The 24382-nt window shown below is 40.2% G+C and overlaps 1 protein-coding gene across 5 annotated transcripts in view; it reads left to right on the top strand.

Annotated features, from left to right (window-relative positions):
- The first annotated feature begins 18 nt into the window (after window positions 1-18).
- The window catches only part of cadm2a (cell adhesion molecule 2a), a 670454-nt gene continuing 646090 nt past the window's right edge, over window positions 19-24382 (top strand). For 3 of the 5 annotated variants that reach the window (XM_055208559.2, XM_055208560.2, XM_055208558.2), the window contains exon 1: window positions 20-345. In XM_055208559.2, the coding sequence (XP_055064534.1) occupies window positions 285-345 (61 nt within the window). In that variant the 5' untranslated portion in view covers window positions 20-284. Of the gene's footprint in view, window positions 346-24382 lie in introns of all 5 variants that reach the window. The other 2 variants (XM_055208561.2, XM_055208557.2) reach the window with 1 other exon arrangement.

The following is a 24382-nucleotide window of genomic DNA, read 5'->3' as shown; positions in this document are numbered from 1 at the left end:
GGGCGTGACTTTGCTCGCTCGCGCTCCCGGGAGGCGATAGATGCGCGAGCTGTACTTTTCTACAGTGCGGGAGCGCACAGCACTTCTCGAGCTCAGTCCGAACGTCAAGTGAACGGCGTGCGGAAAACGCAGTGGGACTTCAACCTAGGAGAAGTTAAGGAGACTGTAGTATTGATCGCAGCAGCTTGCACCTGGATAAGCCCCATCATCAGCTCACGGAGCAGCAGAAGAAAGAAGAAAGTGTGTTCACTGGAAGCACGCGGTTGTTACAGAAGGAAGGCAATATGATGGTGAAGCAGCATATGCTGTTTACCCTGTACAGCATCTGCGGGATCGTCCTTAAAGGTAAGAGCCCTTCAAACTTTAAGCAGTGGTTTCGCAGCAGCCCGTTGCATATTAGAGCGTTGTATGTCGACGATGCTGAAGCTGTTTTATCGTTACGCATCATGTAAAAAGCAATAATGTTCTGGAATGATGGTGATGATGATGATTTGCATATACATAAAATCTCAAAGCGCCTCGAGAGAGCACTGGGACTTGTTCTTGCAGTTTTCCCGTTAATCATCATTGCACTGAAGGAATTGCATGGTGCACATTTACCCAGCATATAACCCACTGATACTGAATCTTATCACGGATAAGCCTGCACAGACTGCTGAGCTAGAGCCCCGCTTTTATGGATTACCAGTCAAAATGTGTTATAGATAAACTCACCAGCATAGAGGGAATACAATGTCATTGATACAGCCTAATGGCTTTCTTCTGATCGCAAACTTGAGCTAATAAATGCATGTCTATTAATGCTATCCCCACCCATAGCCTATGAAGCATATGCATATACGTACATTATAATTCTTTTGCGTTAGGAAAATGTCTTGTTCAGCATGTCCAACGTGTCTTCTGAATACTATTTGAGCCTTGTTTTTGTTTTTTTAAATACATTTTGAGGTTTATGTTGTATAATGACAGGCATGTGGCATTGGGTTTCTTTAACGTGGTCGTTTACTGTCCTGCATCTTTTGATACGTCAAGCACATCCATATGGTTTTATCTGCGAGTAAAGCAAATTGTTTTAAATTATTTAAGTATCCCTCATTTTGTTGGATTTTGTTTTAGCAATAGTTTCAGTCAATCCAAGATATTTTGGTATTTGCGGCAATCTGCATGTTGGGGTCGTAGTAGCATCAGCTTTTTCCCCTATCAGCGAAAACACTTGCGAAGCGCGTACACCTGTCAGTTTACAGTTGGCAATGTAACGCGCCCTATTAGTCACCCAAAACAAGAATTTATCATTAAACAGAGCATTTAACAGATTATCTGGCATATCAGGAATATGTTAAGACAACTGTCAGCGTTTATGAGTTCGCGTTTACCTCACGGTTTTGGCTGCTGCTCATCATTCACCCGCGACACTGTAAACAGGATCGCCAGGGCAAGGTCACGCGCAGCGCTCGAGCGGGGCGACTGTAGTGTGACAGGAATACTTGATGAATACGTCAACTGAACGTGCCTTATTGCTTTTGGGCGCACTGGGAAGGTAATGTTTGCTCTGAGCGAGGATGTAAGTATTAGTTTAAGTCTCAGCAGGACGGTCTCGACGTGTGAGTGCTCAGGCGTGAGAATTCGTGTTGTTTTAGAGGAAGGTTACGCCGCGTGCTTCCCGCCAACAGGAGCTGGTGAGCAGCAGGCACCGCCCGATTTCATCCTTGGACTATGAAGATGAATTAATTCATGCATTTAAGCAGACTGACTAGTATTTAGTCGGCTGTAGATTGCTTAGCATAACACAAAAGTGTGTGATCACTTCATAGTTGTTTACTTGAGGTGCTTCAAACCAGTCTGGCTTGGTTTATGGTGTGAAACATGACTCCTTCAGCCAGTGTTTACATCTCAAACAGACTGGCCTGTAAATTATGATTGTGCAGGGTGATTGCAAAAAAGACAAAGAGACAAACACGCCTGTTTGCTTGTCCCTTAACGAAAATGATCCATGTTTTGGGGGGTATATGTTTACCATTTTTTGCAAAAGCCAATATGAACTATGCTAACCATTTGGTTTACTTGTAGTAGAACCACGGTTAATTTTCATAAAGGGTATGCGTGTGCTCGATCTTTCGACGAAAACCCTGTGCTGGGTGATGATAGTCAGAGGTGGGCCATTCATAATCAGAGATAATGAAGCACATTCCTCAAGGCATCACTTCTAATGAGTCGGCAGCAAGCGAGACCGGAGCAATGTATTGATTTCTCCCATCCTTCTCTCTCTCTGTCTCTCTCTCCAACCGTAAATCAGTCTGCCCGTGTCTCTCAGCACCCAGTCGACAGCTCCACTAACTGCAAGTGCCGCTGTCTTCTTGGGTTCTTTAACACAGCTCAGACACCCTCAGTGTCTGACTGCACTTGCTTGCCATGTGTGAGCGTGTTAATAGGCCTAACAGAGTGTGGTTTCCACACAGGTCATTTTTTGGATGTATGACGAGGTCAGATGGCTGTGTTGGCCTTGGTTGTTCTACAGTTAGTAATCAATACTTCAATTAGTAATCAATAATACTACAGTAATGCATTAATTGATCAGAGTAGCAGAATTATGTCACAGTTATGTAACACAGATCATTCTGTCTGGTTGGATTTAGTTGATGCATTTGGTAGGTTTGAAAAAGCTTTTTGGTAAATGTTGACTGATTTTACAGCATTACAGATTACTTATTCTAGTGAACAAAAATACAAGCATAGTTTTAATGCATGCCAGGACCCTTATTTAAAGTAAAATTGCTTGTTCAGATTAAGCTGTTTGGCAAATCGGGGAGACTTTTTGACACGTTTGTACCAATAAGTGAATAAGTCCGGTCGTCCAAAAAATCTTAGTTATCATACATTGTTGACATTTATTGGGAAAACATTTTAAAGATGGATTTTTACTGTGCATTTGTCTCATTTTCATATAAACATGATTAAACTGCAAAATATGTTAAATTGATTCAAAATGGTGTAATATATATAATGTTAGTAAATGTCACTTTACCTTATATACATAGCTACCCAAATATATTATTTGCAAGTTACCAAAATATAGTTTTGTTCATCTCTCCAAACCTGGCCTGATCTTTGCAATGCTCTAGTGCCCATCTGCAGCGAGCAAAGAATCCCAGCTGCCTTCTATGTGCTGGTCATCGATTACTTTTAATGCCGGGCCAGACTTCCTTGGTGAAGTTAAATGTCTGAAACACAAGTGTGACACATCCGTCCAGAGGGAGCGTTGCATGCTGCCAGCAGCCGGAGACGCATGGCAGTTATGCAAAACATGTGGCAGCTCCTCCCTGTGTGTGGAGCACTGTGAAGTGCTTTTGTGTGGAGGTCTGCTGTGAGTAATAGCAATGCTTGGCTCCATTCTCATTGATGCCAGAACCGAGTGGGAGAACTATGGTGGTCCTTCTTCATAGATGTTTGTCTTTCTGCTCATTTTTGTTTGTGGGTACATATCCTCCTCATAGGCTGGTTGTGTACACCGAATCTTCCTCTTTCTGTCTTTTTTGGCTCAGTGGTGTTTCAACAATCCGGCGCTCTGAAATGCTGCCCGAATCAGCTCCTTAGCTTTTCATGCAAAGCATACCCAAATTCAGCAGCCAGGGTAGTCGGATTACAAAACAGAAAATAACGATTTTAGGAATGGCGCGACGACAAAACACATGATGACTTACAAATTCTCCTTTCATGAGCATACCACAGTGTTGGAAATGCTCCTTATTGAGTGGGCCACTGTGCATTGAGAACTGAAGGCTCTGGCCTCCTGCCTCCTAGCCATCTTATCCCAGTAAAGTGACTCCAAACCAAGCAGTACCCTTCCTGGAAACCAGACCTTTTTTAGAAGTAGCGTGGGAAAGCTCTCCTTTAGGAGTGGGAGTGTGTGGATGTGCTCGGATGTGCTTGTGTTCAGGGAGGGAATGGGGTGTTGGTGAGTTTAATAGCCTTTCCTCCGTTTCCATTCTGTTGTCTTTGTCAGTCGTGAAGCGTGAAAAGCATCTTTGCAGGTGAGCGGCAGCACAGGCAAATGTGCTCAGACAGGTGAGAAATAGAGTCGGGCGTAAGCTGCCATTTCTGCTGACTAGAATAAGCATTTGTTTGGCATTAATTTAGCAGGGGAACAACACAGATTGCACTAGCCTCTCTTTTTGGCCAGCGACATTGGGATCTTCCTATGCCACATTCAGTCGTGCATGTGGCATTATTTCAATCCAAGTCCCTTTCTCTCGTTTCTTCAAAGAGTGCAAAGAGAGCGAGTGCGTCACTCTTTCTCACTGTATGTGGGTGTTTGTTAGACTGATTGAGCTAGGATGGAGAACAGGATTAGAGGTGCATGTACTCCTCCTCTTTGTATTTTGTCCTGTTGATGGGTTGCTGAAAAGCTCCTGAACAGAGCACCCAAGATGTTTGCCTCCATCTTACCATATTTCACTCTCTATCTCACCCTTTCTTCTGTCTGTGTACACGTATCTGGGCCTTCAAGCATTTCCCCTAGACTCAGATGAGTGTGGAAAAGAGCCGAGCCGCTGAAGCTCTGCTGTAATCGTGAGGGATTTCTCATGATCAAAGGCCCTCTTTTGTTCCTCCAGGTGTTTGAAAAAGTTAAAACAAAAAGTGGGTGGAACTGTCAACTGTTCTGCAGTACAGCTAGTGCCTGGCATAACACTTCCTCTCTTCCCAAAAGCCATGGAAATAAAATGCCCCTTTGCAGTGATTTTCGTAAAAACTTTCGAAACACAAACTCTTCCCTGATTTATTCATGGAAATTGCACGACCAGTCTTGGTTTTAATGTCTTTTTTGTGCAGTTGGTACAGCAGTGATTTTCAGTTACAATCCTGGGGACAGATCTGTTCTTGCCTGACACAACCGCAGTATCCGAAATCCCCTACGTCCTTACTATACAGTAGGCGAAAAGCAGTAAGCGAGGAGAGTAGTATGTCTGAATTTATAGTATTCGAAAAGTAACTGAATGACCTACTACTTTCGTTGAGATTTTGAAGTGTGCATTCGATGGACACTATGCTATCCCATCAGCCCCCAGGTAGAAAAGAAGAAGATGTAGATACATAAGGAAAACTGTTGTGCTTGTTTAACATCATCCAAGTTAACAGCTCACTTGTTGTTATGAAGACGTATGTAACGTGATGTATCAACATGGTGGATGTAGTACGTCCGCATATCGTTGTGCTGATAGACTATAGTATCGTGTATCGACGATCATCAGACATATTGCTAATAGTGGGCTTTTTATGATGATAGTTGGCGATGGTTATTATTATTATCATCATAGTTACACGTTAGTATGCATTGCATGCTTTTCCTCGCATGAGAGGGTTTGTGGGCTTTACTTTGCGTGAGAGAGCTTGTAATAGGTGCAGATTCCTTCTTGCACGCATGTGGACTCAATGCCCACGTCTTCAACTCTTGCTCGGACCGGAATGCGCGCAGCATGGACTCCTTCTAGCACCTGAACTTGTAATACGCTTGGCTCTGACACTTCCTTGTACTAGAGAGGTTGTTAGGCACGCAGAGGGTTATAACCAGCGAGTTTGTTGTTCCAACTCCCTGGGACGCAGAAAATTTTAGAGCGCCTGGAATGATTAACGAAAATGGATAAATGGCATCAGTTTAAAGAAGGTTGCGGTCATGACAGTGTTGCCCTTGCTTCTTTTTTGTCCACCAATCAAGTGACTTATCATAAATAAGTAAAAAATTTACAAATAAATAAATGAGTAAACTACTGCCCCGCCCCCAATACTATTGTGTGTCGGCGATCTCACTAGCTGATGATAGGACGATCTCAAAATGGGGCATAACACTATGTCCGCAATTCATTTATACTACCCATATTAATACTATATAGAGAGCATACTATCTGAACAGTCGATGAGTAGGTAGCCTACTTTATCTATTTCAGCACGTGCTGTCACATTATGCAATTATGGACCCAGGAATACGTTTTGTACATAGAGTTTTCTGCTAATGAGCTCATGATTCGAATTAGATGTGTGAAATAAAGTAGACATCTAATATATATATATATATATATATAGTAAGGCGGGTCACCAGGACCAGAATTGAGAACCAGTGATGTAGATGAAGTCACAGTTAAAACAGCAATTTTCTTTTACCTATGGCATTTATATAAGCCCACTTGGCTGAACTTTGTCCGTATGATCTCTCAAAGATGAATTTCATTGGTAAATGACTGACAGGCTTTGTAATGGCTTTTTCTTGGGGGTCTCCTATCCGATTAGCCTTTGTGTTGGCTAATTTAAATGATTTTCTTAAGCTCACAGTATGTCTGATAATCGCATTGGAGCTTATGCAAAGAGACACATGGGAGGAAGTTCTTTATGGAATCACTGTAGCACAAGATTAAGAGATGACTTTGCCGCTGTGTCGAAAAGAAAAGATATCGGAAGCCAGGCAAATATAGTCGTGAATCGTTTGAAAAAGTAGAAACTTTGTTTATGAAAGATGCCATACTTGACTACAAATGAGATGTAAAAGCTCCTGGGCTACAGGACAAATGCATCTAGAAGTGAAAACAAAGAGCACTGGACCTGAAAGAGAACAGAAAGCTTTCTCGCACAGTCTTGCCTGTTGTAACAGTGGCTTCATCTTTTTTTATGGATTTTAAAGGAAATTAGCTACCCTCTCTTGCAGATAATCTCAGATTTTGTCAGAGTGTAACACCATTTTTCACAAAAGACAACACCTGCTCCCAGCATAGTGAAAATTCGCAGGCTCAGTGATTGGGTAATCAATCACCTTTATTGACAAAAGTAGATGAAAGAGTTAGTTCAGTAAAATTGAATAGCTGCACATGGTGAGCTAGAGACTTTGGAGAATGAGGGGCATTGAAATCAAATACTTGCACGTATTGTTCAGCAGACTGTCCTGTGAGAGCGATTACCTACAGTTGCCTGTCACTGTGCGTCCTACCTACACGAATGTATGTGGCTTTCACTAATGCATTTGTAGGTTTTCACAATTACAATGTCTGGCTTTGAGGTCTTGGCAACAAACACTGTCTTAATGGAAGAGGAATGCATATTTTAGGTTTAGGGGTGGGACTTTTTTAAGATGTAAAATATATATTTGGTGTCCCCAGAGTATATATGTGAAGTTCTAGCTCAAAATATCATATACAGTAGATATTTATTATATCATGTAAAAATTGTCACTTTGTAGGTGTGAGCAAAAATGTGCTGTTTTGGGTGTGTCCTTTTTAATGCAAATGAGCTGATCTCTACACTAAATGGCAGTGCTTTAGTTGGATAGTGCAGATTAAGGGGCGGTATTATCCCCTTCTGACATCACAGGGGGAGAAAAATTTCAATGAGCTATTTTTTCACATGCTTGCAGAGAATGGTTTACTAAAACTAAATTACTGAGTTGAGTTGATCTTTTTCACATTTTCTAGGTTGATAGAAGCACTGGGGACCCAATTATAGCACTTAAAAAAATCAGATTTTCACGTTATGTCCCCTTTAATAATTGTATGCATTTGCAGAATTCACATCATTCGACTTCATACAAATTAACCACTTTATTCAGTGTTTACGAATTCGTGTGAGATCAGGCTTAGCATCACTATATTTGTGAGATGTTTAGTTTTAAATCATGTGACATGTACATCAGTTGCATACTGATCTCTGCAGTGTACTGTATACCATCCCCAATTTACTGCCTCCTTGTTTCTATGCTCCCTATCTACCTCTTCTCTCTTGTTGTGTCCTGTTAGGGATGTGCAGTGCCATCTGCCTCTTGTGAGATAGAATTTAACACCTGCAAATACAGTAAACAATCAATTAATCAGTAGCTCAGGACCATATGCACCTGCCAAAGTGTGTGCGCGCATGCTCAAGCGCGCCCCTCCTCTTTTTCACAGTCAGTAACAGACCATCGCACCCTTCAGCAGCCAACTATATCTCAAATCTCTCCAACATTTACATAGGACTACATTTGTTTGATTTGCAGCACGAATGTGCCTTTTTTCCAGATTGTCAGTGTTGCGTTTAATTGACCATAAGTCAGGCTTACACAGTTGCAGTTGCAGTCGCTACGTGTGTTATGTAAGGCTTTATCAGTTCAATAAGTCAGTTTAATTAACCTGCACAGCAAACAGGTAGTTAATGCAGCCATTTTATCGTAGATGCAAAGGGTTCCAGAACGTTTATACGATTATATACGATTATTACGCTCGCTATTAAACACACTGCAGTTAGATTTGTATGTTTGTCTTAATGCAAAGTCATTCTTGCATGTGCAAAACAATGTAGAAAGTGTTGCCAGGGCTTTATTGAGATACATGGAGTGTTTTTGTGTTAAGGGTGTTCTGTGCGCTGGTTGGATGCCTATAGAAGTTTCTAAAGTTTAGTACTTAAGTTCAAGGGTTTTAGATAATCAAATTTCTTCAGCAAATACAGCCATACAGCATCCATTAATTCAGCACCGTGCTTTTGTCATATCATCTGGCCCTGTCTGCCTGCTCGGGAGAAGGTCAGCGATTCTCTGTAGTGCATTAGACATACAGCCTTTGTGTCTTGGCATGCGGAGGAGGAAGGCTACTATGTTTCACCTTCTACAGAGTTACTGATACAACTCGGATAACAGATACGGGAAGCAGAGCCTTCTTATTTTCTGCACTTTTAACTTTATGTCTGTGCTCTTTCAGAGGCAGCTTTACGTGGGTCGTGGGTCGATGTTGCTGCTTCTTCGATTTTTTTTTTTACTGTAAATTACTGTTAAATGTTAAAAGTCATAGCTACTTAGCCATTTTGAGACCTGGATTTATCTAAAGCCACTTATGTAACAGTGAGAAAGACAACAATGCAATAATATCTGAAGTTTTACAGAAAGTTATAAAGTTTTAGCAATTGGTAAAGACAAAAACTGTTAAAAGAGGTTTCTTAAGTGTCTTAAGATACACAATTATGCATTTACCTTAAATGAATTAAAATTCGTACGTCAGTATATCCTGTTTTAGATGATTTGCCCTGTTTTTGGCCTAAAAACATCCTGAAATAAAGTCATTCTAACTAGCACTTTCACACCCCACATCTTTGAAAAGCTCTTCGACTTCGTTTTAGTTCCCTCTCCTTGTGCCTCATGTTGAATTTTAATTTGGTTTGCTGAACTGTTTAAAACACAAAGACAAAACTAGTCCATGTCAGAAAAAAAGATTTGACAAATTGACAGATTTTCAATATAAGAAGTGATTGTGGACTGGATTTTTGACCTTTTTCACAGTCTTGGGCATGCCAAAGATTGGTAAAAACATTGGTTTTGATGCATTTTTAGTTTTTGTGCAGTATTAGTTTTTATTTTTTTCTCACTTATTTACTGCCTTTGCCCCATTGACTTCCATTATAACGACATTTTTTGATTACAAAGCCATGACACCCTATTATCATGCATTCTTGATTGTTGGCGTTTTTTCCTTTTGCTAAGAGGTGGAATTTGTAATTTTTACTGTTGATCACCATGTGGCACCATTAATGGTCATTATAATAGAAGTCAATGGGGCAAAAAAGCCACAAATAACTAATTACGGAGAAAGAATTAAAAACTGATGCTTCACAAAAACTAAAAGTGCATCAAAGCCAATGATTTACCAATCTTTGCCAAGCCCAAGATGTAAAGGTTAAAAAAAATCCAGTCCACAATCACTTTATATATTGAAAATCTGTAATTTTGTGTGTTTTTGTCATCAAATCAGTGACACCACCACTGATGAACTTGGCAATTAAAGAGTTAAAATCATGGACATTTTGTAAGCATTTGGTAGTTTTGATCAGTACACAGGGTGATTAACAGATTTATTAAAAAAAATTGGAAAAAAATAATCTGATTTTTATAGCCGTTTAATTTAGTGTCTTTTTTTGTACACAAACAACCCGAAAGGTTAATAAATTTGCACATGGTATATTGTGGAGTTTTTGAAAAATTTCAAAGAATTTTCTCAAAATATGTGTCAATATAAGATTTGTCACCAAAAATCATTCCATTTGCTAAAACACAGAGAAAGTTGTGGCCAAATTAGGACATAAAAAAGGTATTTTCTGTATGTGGTTTTAGAAAAACAAGTTGATGGGCTATGTGCAGTGTTTGGTAGAGATTTTACAGATTTCTCAGTGACTGTCTAACCTCTGCGAATACTTCTTACTTCTTGTTTTTCTGTTCCTACCACCATAGTGTTGACTTTTTCATTTGTAATGGTGTCATCATAAGGTCATTGATTTTAAATACATTCTTTGTGTTATGCTTCTTCTAAGACTCAGCTAATTTCTTTAGCCAGGGACATTGTTATGTTTGCAGATCAGGACCTGTTTACAATTTATTGCATGTAAAATTTAACGTTGTTTGGGTTTGGTTGCATCAGTGGGCTTGTCTGAACTGCTGCTCGTGTTACACACCCTACTGCAAATATGTGAACTGTGTATAAAAGTGTGACTCGAGGTGTTAACCTTACCATAACTAGAAACCCGGTGCTAGATAGACAGTCCTACTTAAAGCCTTTGTTATGCTACTAAAAATAAAGCCATGTGGCCAGACGCTTGAGACACATAAAGCAAACGACACTATACTGTCACTGTCTGCACATATAAGTAGACTATAAGCTTAACTAATCCAGGGGTCTACAATGACCTTTCACCATCTGGTAATTCTTGAACTGTGCTACCAGAACAGTGTTGGAGTTTATTTTTAGATACCTTCCATCCACCATTGAGAAAAACAGGTAGTACTATAATAATTTAGCATGAGCAACCTGGAAACACCCCCCTCCAGATATTTTAAGAGCAGAAGAATAAAGGTCTTCTGAGGGTAAGTTTAACTCAGGCTTTGTCCCTCTGCGGGACACTGGGGCATCTCTGTAATTGCCTGTTTTTAGAGGGCACAAAAGTTCTTAATTTATCCACCGTTCTTAATACTTCCTCTCTATAATGAGTGAAGATAAGAAAAGCTGATGGATCCTCTAAAGCTTGGAAACGGCTGATCTGAGATGGCAGCGCACTTCATTACGGCTCCACAGCCCGGCCTGGCTTTCGCAATCGGCCCGTCAGTTTTGGAGACACTTTGAACGCAAATGCCAGACAAGTCGGCAATCAAGAGTTTTAGTTCTCACCGCTTTTAGCTGCGTTAGAGATATGAGAGGTCTGTCGGTCGGGTCTCTGCCCGAGAATAGGGTTCAGGGATGCGCTGTATGCTAATCCTTGATATAATGAACACATTTTAAGCGCAGCATTGGGATTTAAGCTTCATGCACTCTAAAAAATGCACTGGTTATTTTTAACCCAACATTGGATGAAAAAAGGAGAAACGTAAATCGTTGGGTTGTAATTTATCCTAAGCTGGGTTTCAACTCAAAATGCTGGGTTGTTTTAACCCATTGTTGGGTCAAATATAAACATTTTCGAGGTTAACACAGTGGTTCTCAAACTGGGGGGCGCAGTGGGGCTCCAGTTTTATGACATTTTATAAAGGGGCGGTTTAATCCAGGACTAGGCCTTAGTTTATTTAGGAATTATAACTAGTTTTAACAAACATGCCTTACTAAAAAACATTACATGTGTGCATTTTGATGTAAAAAAAAGGGCTCTGATGTATTTTATTCTAGGACTAGTCTAATACCTGTCTGTAAACCGCCCCAAAATCTATTAATTTATCCTAGATTTAGTGTAAGCAAACCCTTCAAAAATATGGCTACCAACCAACAACGCTACATTATATAATTTTATACATTTTGTTTAATTCAAATTCTAAGTTTGAGATTGATATCGTGAGGAAAGGGATGCACCTTACACAAGAGGGGACTGAATGCCGAAAAGTGCTGGGTTTCTCCCTTTCTGACATGTTGATGACCCAACGCTGGGTTGAAAAAAAAAACTAGAATAGGTGACTAAAAATGTACAATCACCTTTGCAAGTTAGGCTAACATTTAGCCTGGTTGGTTTTCACCAAAACACACATAAATGAGTCCTGGAAAAATGGATATGAATCTGATCTTCTACTCCCGCGCAAAATGAAAATACACTATTCATTACTCCACCTTTTAAAAACTTAAGACGAGGTTTATGCAAAAAAGGCAGCACTTACTCTATGTTGTACTGTATGTTGGGCAGGGGACACTCGCCTCCTTGCTCGGCATGAGCTGGAGCGCGCAGGAAAGAGCATCAGGAGAGTGACGGTGCGGTCATTTAACGTACAGGTCCATGACGGTGAAAAGCGTTCACAAAACTCTCTGAAAGATTTATTTTTTTGTTTAATATTATTCTAGTTTGTCATTGGACTCTTTTATTGGTTCTAGAAAGCTTTTTAACTGCTGTCGTCACTCCATGAAGCAATAAGAGCGTTGTCCTTTGCCGGCTAACTTCCGGGTGACGTGCTTACGTTTGGGAGGAGTAAAGCGCTGATATATGTGCAGATGTATTTACACCTTTCCAGTTTTGTCTGAAATGCGTCCCAGACCACCTCCTAAAGTGATTTTTATCTGTCTCGAAAACGTTTCGGAGGGCATTTACATCTGGCCTTTTTACGATCGGATAGTTATCTGATCAGAGAAAACACATGAAGTGACCAGGTGTCAAAAAAGCCCCTAAGACATCACTACTAGCACACAGTACACGGTCCCTCTAAAATGTTTCTTTGATTACTGAATTAGTTCTTCCAAAAATATTAGTTTTGTTGTTTTATTTAACATAATGTTGTTTCAAATCAGCATCATATTTTTTTCTGTCTCAAGCACAAAAGGAGATAATTTCAGATAATTTCATTATCATTTCAAATATCAACATTGGCTTTCAAACATCGTGGACTCCGCCTTTAATTGTTTTTCGAGAAGTTCTCTGTTGTAAATGGCATTGTGCATTTTTGCTGTTTTTTATAATTGTGCATAATATTCTTGGCAAACAGCATCTTGCTGTAAATTGCTGCAACATTTTAAAATGAATATTTGCGCTATCCCTAATGCAAATTAAAGAAAAGTAGCACATGCAAAAATATTACTGCAAACCAGACCAGGGAGTTTTACAGAGCTCGCATTTTAAAAATGGAATTAGACGGTAGAAGAGAGAGAGAGAGAGAGAGAGAGAGAGAGAGAGAGAGAGAGAGAGAGAGAGAGAGGATAACCGCAGGCTTTTGTACCAAGCTGATAATGTTGGTTTCAATTCTCTTGCATTGTCTTCCTCCCGCTCTGCATGGATCTGAGAGACAGGCCCGGCTCCGTAGCGGTTTGAAACAAATGAGAATCGTCTCCCTCTCCCGTCCCGTCTGAGTTGCTCATCGCAGCCATGCTTTTCGAGTGCCCGCCTCAGCAGCCCCTTTGTCTGCGCAGTCATAAAATAAAAGGTGATGTGAGAAAGATGAAACACTTGTTTGTTTGTTTCCGTCTCATCACAGCAGTAGAGTGAGTCTTCAGCGATGGCCCCGGGGATCACTCTGATGTGGAGCCTCCCCACAAATGAAAGTTGTCGGTTTCGTGTGGGCAGCGCTTGGAGTTTTTTAGACCCCGGGCTGCTTTGTGATGAATTCAGAGGGGGTGGTGTGTGGCTGTGCTATCTGCGCGTGTGATTTGTATTCGTCGGTGTTCAAGACATCTCATTTTATGGTTCACTGGCATCAAGAAAATCAGATTACACTATTGTCTCTTAACTTTATATTTGGATTTTCCAAATTGCGAGACATGAATTTTGTTCCATCTTTCATGTTCTGTTGTGGCAATTTGAGGCTTTTACAAGTATGTTTTGAAATCTATGCTGTTATGTGATTGACAGGCTCTTATGTATTACAAGAGTCATAATATATTCAGCAGGTTCATCAAGCACGGTTGATTGCCAGGGCGGCACAGTGTTTGAATAATGCAAGACAGGAGTGCACTCTTTATTTTAAAAGGACAGATTTGGAGCTCTATTTGCTTCACATAATATGACGGGTATATCACCTGCTCATAGCTTCACACATCAAGTTTTTAATTAAAAAATATATCATGTGCTAGCAATATATAATCCGGGAATTTGAAACCCAGCGAGCAGTTTAAAAGACGTCTAATAACCGTGCAAACACATAGCTGTCAGTGACAATTTAATAGACATCAATCCATAGCCCACCAAACAATGAAATAAAATAAACAAAACTTGTAATCTCTGTTGACTTTGCTTATATGATGAAATATCACACATAGGCTATCTCAAGTAATGTAACATGTAACCAAATTCAAGTTTATTTTGGCTAGAATTGGGGTTACTATATTGCAGGGGTGGGCATTCCTGGTCCTGGATGGCCACTGTCCTGCAAAGTTTAGCTCCAACCCTAATCACACACCTGGATGCCATTTCCAAGTCACCCTGCAGCTTTTGTTTAGATTTTTCAGGTGTGTTTGATTAGGATTGAAACTAAACTTTGCAGGACAGAGGCCCTACAGGACCAGGAATGCCCACCCCTGCTATATTGGGTCTATAGTTAACCTAGGCCAGGGCTATTCAAATCTGCACAGTTTAGCTCCAACTAGGGTTGTTGCGGTGACAGAATTTTCCCACCGGTTAATCAGCACGTGACAAACCCGGTGATACCGGTTTCACCGGGTGGGAGGGGCTTATAAATGCACATACAGACGTGCGCATTTTACTTTCAGTTTTGAATATATGCAACTGTTGTTTAAATCCAGCGCTTGCGTACGCTGCGTTAAATTGCTTATGAATTTGCGTGCAAATGCGAGTGCAACAGCTGGTTTAAGTGCTTGAGTCACTGTGCGCAAGTACTTCTGACAGAAACCCGCCAGTCCCAAGCAGAGCAACTGTCTATTCCTCCATAAAGCGCTGCTTGAATGATGGGTTTATTATTATTCTTAATAAAAAACACAACAACAAAACGATCTCGCTTATATTAAACATCATATATGTATATTATAACAAAAACGCATAAGCACGCGGCTTCGGCCGTCGTCTGGTCAGTCAGCTCGCCGCAGTCTGACAGGAATAAATGAAATCTGACACCCGCAGCTGTTTGCTCTCTCTAACAAAACTAAATGATTTAATTACAAGAAAATATCAACACGACGGTAAAAGATGGTCTCGCGGTGGGCAAGTGATCTAACCGGTGAGAGGCTAAAGCACCGGTAATCACCGTTTCACCAACTATCGCAACAAGCCTAGCTCCAACCCTGATCAAAGACACCTGAGCAAGCTAATCAAGGTCTTTATGATCACTAGAAAATCACAGGTGGGTAGGTTTGATTAGGGTTGGAGCTAAACTATGCAGTGCTCTGGCCCTTCAGGGTAAGATATGAATAGCCCTGACCTAAGCTGTTTCTCAATTCCAAGAACGCAAAGAACGGACTTGCGGTCTTTGTGGAGATCAGTCTTGCCAGGCGACCTTTGAAGAACGAACTCACAAGGTCGCAAGAACACAAAACGCACTTGTGAGAATTGAGATGTGTGCGATCTTCCTGTTGCTCACCTGACCTCCACCATTGTTTTGCCGCAATTACTTCTGGGGCATAAAGCGATTCCAGCACGCAAGTCTGAACTCGATGCATCTTCGATATCAAGAACACATCCAGATATTTTCACGCGTCCTCTGTACTTGCTTTGTTAATGTCTGGAATTGAACTTTGATGGTTAATGAAGACGTATAGCGAAAGCACAAGGACGCAAGATCGCTGAACAACGCATATTGAGAAACAGCCCTAGACCAGGAGTGCCCATGTCCTGCAGAGTTTAGCTCCAGCTCTAATCAAGCACACCTGAACAATTAATCAAGGTTTAAAGAGGCACCTTAAAACTACAGGTAGGCGAGATTTCTGAGCTAAAATCTGCAGGACATCGGCACTACAGGACCGACGATGCCTACCCCCTGACCTAGACGGTGAAATGCCGGCTATTGCTTGCTGGGAAGAAAGTGATTGTTAAATAATAAAAGTGGATTAGGAGGAAATTGTGTTAGCCATGGCCTCACAAGGTCCAGCAAATCTTCGCTCTGTGCTTATTAACAGGACCCTCAATTAATCCAGGCCAGGTTTACGAGTCTTCAGGCCCTGCTTAGTATTCAAACCCCAGTTTACAGGCAAAACAGATCTCCTCATAAATTGCAGATCTTTGTAACTGAAACAACTCTCCCTCTAGCTTTCAGATGCCTAGATCAGTGACTAAGCATCAGAGATGCTGAGAGAGAGAAAGAGAGAGAAACACAAACAGGGAGAATCGAACAGAGATCGAGAAACGGAAATTGTTTGCCGTTCAACGGCTGTTCAGCTGGACAGATTATAAAGGTCAAATTATAGCTGTATCTGTATCCACCAACGCAGAGCGACCAGCTTCCTTTCTATTAGCGGCGGAGACATGTTCAATAGCATATCATGTTTTCATATCACTGCAGCTTCTGTACCAGAGCCCAGCGTTTATCACCGGGATGCTAAGCACAACCCTGATGAGGGTCATGGATTGTGCATCGTCCAGAAGTAGAATTGAGAGTGACAGAGAGTGACTTTTATCTTTGCTTTGAGCCATATCCAGCAACAACAGCAGGCCATCTGAGATTTAATTATAGGGGGAAATACACAGTTAGTGATAGCTGAAAGCATAATAGGATGAGCAAGAATATTTAATAACCAACACATGATGGAAACAGGAAAGTTTGTGAATAAAAATGGATTTGAGGTGTTTACATGCAAAACCCTCTAAGTGCATCTGACATGTTTTCTTGTAAATTAGCAAATTCTTACGTTGAAGTCAAGGGCCATCCTTCCGGTCTCCATCGTAAAGAAACGAAACACGGAAACGACTTAAACTGCAATTCATTGACTGGCCGCTAGAGACTAGCTCCAAAAGGGAGTCAATCCCATGTTAAAAAGCCCAACTTTACAGCATAAATAAATATGTTTACAGAGTGTTGTTGGTCTATATAGCTAATATTGACCTTCATGACAATTGTTATATTAATTTTTAAAATTTTGCATAATTAAGGGCCACTTGAGTGACAATTGAACTGCCGCTGTTATCACTTCTGTCAAGCTAGGCAGGCATGGTTTAGGCAACCAGCCATCTAAGCTCCACCCACATCCCGTCTGTTTGCCTATTTACGGTTATCTGCGAGTGATGCGCTGTGACACACTGCCAAGATGGCGATGGTAGGCTCCGCCTACCATTGGCTTCAATAATGCTCTTCACAAACCTACAGGTGACGTCACAGACACAAAGTCCATATTTTTTACAGTCCATGGTTTAGGTTTAATAATTTTACGTTAATGGCAATGCAAAGGATGTTAGTCAGTAACGACATCGCTGTAAAATCCCTACTGTATTTAGCAGTGGCGGCTGGTGACTGCTCTTCAGGTGGGCGCATGGGTGTGTCATGTGTGTTGCTGGTGTTTTCAAAATATGTGTTTGTTGCGTCATGTGAACCATGTGCATCATGTGTTTTGTCAAAATAAAAAATGTGTCAATAGCGTTTATGATAAAAGAGACGCTGACGTTCACAAAACACACAGTAAACTCTGATTACTCATGAGATTATGCAAGTATCTGGCAAATGCGAGCGTCTCTTTTATCATAAACCCTTTAGACGCGTCTGCAGCAGGCACTTATTTTGACAAAACATGTGCTGCACATAAGATCACTTAACGCACCGAACACATATTTTGAAATGACGAACCACACACATGACGGGCTACATACATGTTGTGACGAACTTCGCATCGAGCCCCCTTGAAAAAAGAAGTCACCGGCCGCCACTGCTGTTTAGTACCTTTATTTACCCTTATGAGGCAAGGTTCATGTTGTCTCAGACAGGGTTTACATCTGATGATCTAGAACAAATACATGTAAACAAGAAATAAACAAGGGAATATTTAATACTGAGTTTTTTGGTTGGCCGTGTCAACAGTCACAGGGAGTGAAAGATACATCTATTCAACTTTTTATCTCTGAAAACTGCCCGACAAGACTGTATTTCAAGGATGCAGGAACATTGAAACAGACAGAATCCATGAGGTGCATCTCATTCCAAACAGCCCAAAAGAGCTTTAATATATGCCCGCTGTAATTATCCGAGTCAGATGTTGAATTAATTTTCGCAGCAGATGGTTTCCTGAAAACCACATACCTGTCTGCAGTACTTGGGATTTCGTGGCTAATCCAAATGGATCAACCGATGAATCGGCATGCGTTAGATTTATCTTAAGCTTTCAGCTGAGGTTACGTTTCAAAGTTCACTGCTGATGGGCGGGTATCAATCAGCGAGTCATTCACTAAATAATGAACAACTTCCTTTACCATCTCTGGAACATCTCTAGTGCTCTGTCGCGCCACTAATGGATTTTACCAACGTTTGCGGGTCTCCCTCCAGAAGACCTACAAGGCTAAAACGTGCCGCTTGGTCTTCTCTGTTCTTCAAATAAACATGTGCTGGAAAGTGAAATGCGGTTTGCCTGCCTATAAATCATCAGTTGCCTTTAATGTTTCATGTATTCCCATTAAGATGAATGTGTCTTATTCACCCCTGCAATCAATTTGAGAATTTCCCATAGATTCGAGGGTTTAAATTGCTCTCTGTTGAAAAAAGAGTGCCTTTTGCATCCTTAAATAATTGAAAATGTAAAATGAACCTGCTAGACGGGAAGAGTTAGGAGATGCATACATCTTTGAAATTATTGAATTCCTATTTAGATGTCTTCATATTTCTCTCGCTCTCGTTCTCAATCTTTATCTGTATTTCTCGCTTTGTTTTTGTCTCCGAGCGATCACGTAATTGCTGAAATAGTAAATCTTGCCTATTGTTTATCATATGTTATTGAGGAGGCAGCAGGGAAGAATTAATGCTCGCGCAGTGAAACATTGTGCCCGTCATGAGTTTTTCCAGTGGGCATATGGAGGAGAAACTTTGATGTTTGTGTGCATCTGTTCATCTGGTTGCTTGGTATATGACTGTCTGTTATAGCCTAGTATATGTACATTGAGCTCACATTTAGCAATGATTGGTGTATTTAAGCAGACAGGGTAATTTTTACAAGTACCATCATTTTGAGTTATAAACTAAATATTCATGTGCACATTTTCTAGTGAAATGATTTGGTATGCAAAGAGGAAGAAACATTAAAATAGTCCATTTATTTTCAAGTCTTCATAGCTTTTAGAGTATTAAGTATGGCATATTAAAGCAATTTAGACTGAAAGGGATGTATTTTACAGATTCAAATTTTGTCTTTTTGGTGATGCTTTAGATGTCACTTTATTTTATTTTAGTAGGTTGAGTCATTAAAGCTCCTTGTATGGTTTTAGGCACACAAAGCTCATTGTCATTGGTCTCTATTTAAGTCCAGTTTGTCTAGAGATAGTTCCCTTTTGAGAGAACTTCATGATGCATCAGAGAGCTGATGCTACAGGGAACGCCTACAGCGTGACGCCGTCTGAGTATGTATATCAAATTCGATCAGTGGTTGGGCGTGACGTCATAGGCGGAAGCCAAAGAGCATAAACAGGACGAAAAGGAATGCCCACTTTATCTGGCATATGCCGAAGGGGGTGTACAGGCGCGCCGGAAGTATGGCAAGGGAGACACAGCGTCTCGTTCCCTTCTCAGGGATTACATACGTAACCCGAGACGTTTTGTCTAACCCAAAAGTTTAACCCAACATTTGGTATTCAGCTAATTGTCATTGGTCTGTAGTTAAGTCCAGTTTGTCTAGAGATAGTTTCCTTTCGAGAGAACTGCACGCTGCATCAGAGAGCTGATGCTACAGGGAACACCTACAGCGTGACGCCGTCTGAGTATGTATATCAAATTCGATCAGTGGTTGGTTGTGACGTCATAGACGGAAGCCAGAGATTATAAAAATGAGAAAAAAGGAACACACAATTTATCTGGCATATGCCGAAGGGGGTGTACAGGCGCGCCGGAAGTATGGTAAGGGAGACGCAGTGTCTCGTTCCATTCTCAGGGATTACATACGTAACCCAAGATGTTTTTTCTAACCCAAAATTTTAACCCAAGATTTGGTATTCAGCTAATTGTCATTGGTCTCTAGTTAAATCCAGTTTGTCTAGAGATAGTTTCCTTTCGAGAGAATTTCACGCTGGATCAGAGAGCTGATTCTACGAGGAACACCTATAGCATGACACCGTCTGAGTATGTATATCACATTCGATCAGTGGTTGGGCGTGACATCATAGGCTGAATCCAGAGAGCATAAATAGGACGAAAAGGAATGCCCACTTTATCTGGCATAATGTAAAAGTGAGTGTACAGGCACGCCGGAAGTATGGCAAGGGAGACGCAGCGTCTCGTTCCCTTCTCAGAGATTACATACTTAACCCGAGACGTTTTGTATAACCCAAAACTTTAACCCAAGATTTGGTATTCATGCCCTGTTTTCTCACTGTACAGGTATATTGACGTTATTTAAAAGTCAGATATTGATTTTTTCCAGTGAATAAATTCCTAAGCTCATTTTCAGAGCACTGCATTGCTGGAGTCTTCTCAACCATTCACGAATTCCCTCCAGAAATCCTGATACACGTGAGGTGGTTTCCGGGCCAACGGAGAGGGAGCGCATTGGCCTGTATTGTGATGCATCCATGCGTGAGTAAGCAGAGGCTCTCACTGCATCTCCATGAACTGTCTATGAGCTCCCCAAACCCTTATGTGTCCGTCTACTGTACTATCATCTGACTGGCTCTTTGACATTTACCTCAGACTACACAGTAGGTTTATGAGAGCGGTCATCCGAACAAGGCTTATTTAATAACCATAACCTTAAGGTAATGTTTTTAATTCCTTAAATGGTTTTGGAGATTTATGACTGGTGACCGGCACACATTGGGTGTGGATGCCCTAGTTCAGAGTCTTTCTCATGGCACATGTTCAATCAGTACTCCCTGAAACCTCCTATTTCAACATCCTCCCACTTAAACAAACAAAGTCGGTTTTCTTTCGAGATAGATGTAGGGAGGGCATTGAATAAGGGTATCGTGGAGATGATCTGGAATGTTCGGCATTGTTGTTGCCCGCTCGTGCATGGCTCATTACATCACACACAGCTTAACAATGTAATTTAACTTTTATCTGTAAAGTGAATCACTTTTGCAAGTACTGTAATTACACCCCCAGGTTTGAGTGTGCATGCATGTATAAAGATTGATGATGTAATGTTGATTCCCAGAATAAACTTTTTTTTAAGAAACATTAAATGATTTAGTTTTTTATGTAGATGGAGAGATACTTCTCGCAGATTTGTTGTGTAATAGATCTCGCTTCGTGGTGAAATATTTGAAGCATATTTTGACTCTTCCACGTCAAATCTTTCAGTCGTTTGAATTTAAAGTGGTCCGGTGCAATCTTGAGAAGTTAAGAGCGGAGGTTCTTTAAAGCCGGAACCAAAGCTCATTTAAGCAGCTCATTAGATCTCTTTCTGCATGCTCATTAATACGATTGCTCCACCTTTGAGAGTCCCAGCTGCATGTAAAGACAGGCCAAGGTCATATGCAGAGAAAGAGAATACAGATTGGATTTAAACACTGATATGGGAATCACTTTCAGAACTTCAATTGCTGAAAGATGAGAGAGAAACGGATATTGGATGGGATGGCACAGAGACATATGGCATGTTCATCTAAACTCTTAAACTAATGGTTAGTGACCAGATATAAATCTGTGTCTAAACCATTCTGAACGTAGGACTTGATATGTCGGTTCAATCCCAAGGAAGGCACACAATGATAAAAAGTATACTATACTGTAAATTGCTTTGGATAAAAGTGTCTGTCAAATGCATAAATGTACCATAAATGCAGATGTTTAACACAGATTGATATAAAAAATGAGATTATTTTATTACAGTGGCCGTAAAATGAATTTGTTGAAACATATGAAGTTCATTGCTTTAAGAAAACAAATGAAGAGTTTGGTTCCAAAACGCAATAAATCCATTTTGACTAATTTTGGTAAAAACGTGTTTTCTATACCAAGACAGTGACAAGATGAAAACCACTATTTTCTGTTACAAACTTTCACACAGCATCTTTAGGTTATAATAATATAAAAAATTCAAATCCATGATTTGAGTTTTCAAAGATTTATTATAAAAAAAACAAAAAACACAAACAAATTACCGTCGCACACCTGAAGTTGATAGGTGCGTAGGATAAGAAGACAAAAAGTCTCGTAACATACACATCTTTGCTGAGGAAGATCAGAAGATCGAAACGTTGCAACGCAACAATTATTAAAAAAAAAAATACATTTCAACAAGCAGATAGTGTGCGGGAATTGCCTTTTGTGTAAAGATTTATTATAGAAACTGATTTTTTTTTCCACAAAATGCAATAAATCTATTGAATCAATATATAAATACGCATTCATCTTTGCCTTGTTATATTAATTTAGTTGACTAGTGGTATACACTGATTAAAAAATAACATTAATGGCATTAATCAAAACACGTACTTTTCGTATTAGAAACACTATCATTGCTGCTGTCATCCTTGGGATGTCGTCGCTGAACTTTTTTGAAAACGATCAGCTGTAAAATGTTTTGATCCTGCTCGATTTTCGTTAACTTTGAGTAAAATAATGTAAAGTTTTTCATAAGATCCCCTGGGGTCAATGTGTTAGCATGACAGAAGCTTGATCTGTCGGGAGAACAAGCAACAGCCGACATTTTTCCGTCTCCGAGTCCCGAGTACCTCTTGCGTAAATTATTCGATTTTGATGGCTTACGAAAACCACCACAGGTTTATCAATGCCATTAAAAGTATTTTATTGTTTTTGTTTGTTTGTTGAACATGAAGTACAAAGTAGATGAGGAAAACTAGGATTCTGTGTGTATTTAAAGCACCGCCATTGTTGTTTACAATGCAAGGAATGGTGCGCTGTGATTTGTTGAGTGGATTTATTGCATTCTGCAGAGAAGGAGGACTGGCGTTTATCGCGTTTTGGGAAAAAAGGGAGAAAAGATGACAGAATAACTCGGCGGATATTGGATTTTGCGTAAAATTAAGAATTTACTTTTTCATACTGACCATATACAATACTGATTTTGGCAGTAACTATTTAAAAAATCTTAGCTACAATATGAATAAAATAGTATTTTTGCATAACGTCAGATCCCATCCAGTTCACAGAGTTGCCTGAGCTGGTCCCTTTTTTATTTTGGTTTATTAGTTTACCTTTAAGCCACAAATGAATACATTTTACTCACTTGGATTAGCAATTTGGCTTGTTTCCGGTGTTTACAGTGTTTACCTTTTATCATTAAGGCAAGGATTTTCTGTGATTTTTATTTTATTTCAAGTTCCCATTTTCCATTTTTTACCCATTTTCTTATTTCATGTGTCAGTGTAACACCAAATAAAAAAATAAAAAATCAGAGAAGTGCACTTACAGAAGACACAGAGCAGATTTCCATCAGTGAACCAGATTGAATCTGCGGGAATAAAGGGAGTGGTTGGTATGATGATGGGTAAATCCACATCCTTTCCCGCTGTTTCTTCTGTAAAGAGCAGATTCATGTTGATACCAGGAGTAATTGGATTATATACGCTTTTCACATCTCTGCCAGCTGATGGAAAGAGCGTCTCTTTGCTGTATGAGTCACAATCTCATGTTCCTGGAACATTTCAGCTCGGTTCCTGAAACCTACCTAGCTGTCTGCTACCTATAGGCAGCTGTCCTCCAAGCGAAGTACAGTACAACCACTTATTTGACTGAACCGAGACACTGAAGAAACTCTGTCACAGCTGAGAACCACTTGTTTTTTTTTAAAAGCCTGCAGGATAAACAATGCATGTAGCACACACAAATGTTGGCTTAATAATTTTCCTTTAATTACAATTTAGTTTTTTAAATAGTTTTCAGATTAGTTTAAAGGTATCTAATATGTTCCTCTAACTCATTGGTAACGCCTGAAAATAGTCCCCTTAGTATCTTTCAATAGCAGGGGATTATTTTCGAGCACTGCGTAATATCATTGCGCGTCCTGCTGCCATGGTGCGGCAGCAAAGTCCTTGATTATTGTGCCTAAATGAGAGTATATTTCCTAGCCATATCTGCCTAGAAAATCACAAATTTTCATTTTCCGTCGGTCTTAGTACACGATGTAACTACAGAAGTGTCAAGAAACTAGAAGTTTTAAATGGGAAAAATATCGAAACGCTTTGGTTATTTTTGAGCGCGATGCTAATGGTCTAATCAGATTCAATGAATTATGCTAAGCTATGCTAAAAGTGGTACTGCCAGACCCGAAGATCGGCTGAATGCATTCCAAAAAGGTAAAAATCAACCTGGAAAAGGGAAGCTGGAAAATTAGCATATTTTCAAAAAAGTGGAGTGTCCCTTTAAATGCACTGTGAGTCAGTTTAAAGG

The sequence above is a fragment of the Misgurnus anguillicaudatus genome, chromosome 12 (genome assembly GCF_027580225.2).
Source record: "Misgurnus anguillicaudatus chromosome 12, ASM2758022v2, whole genome shotgun sequence".
In the NCBI taxonomy this organism is placed as follows: domain Eukaryota; kingdom Metazoa; phylum Chordata; class Actinopteri; order Cypriniformes; family Cobitidae; genus Misgurnus; species Misgurnus anguillicaudatus.
The sequence above is the reverse complement of the archived record's forward strand: the minus strand, read 5'-3'. Positions and strand labels throughout refer to the sequence as shown.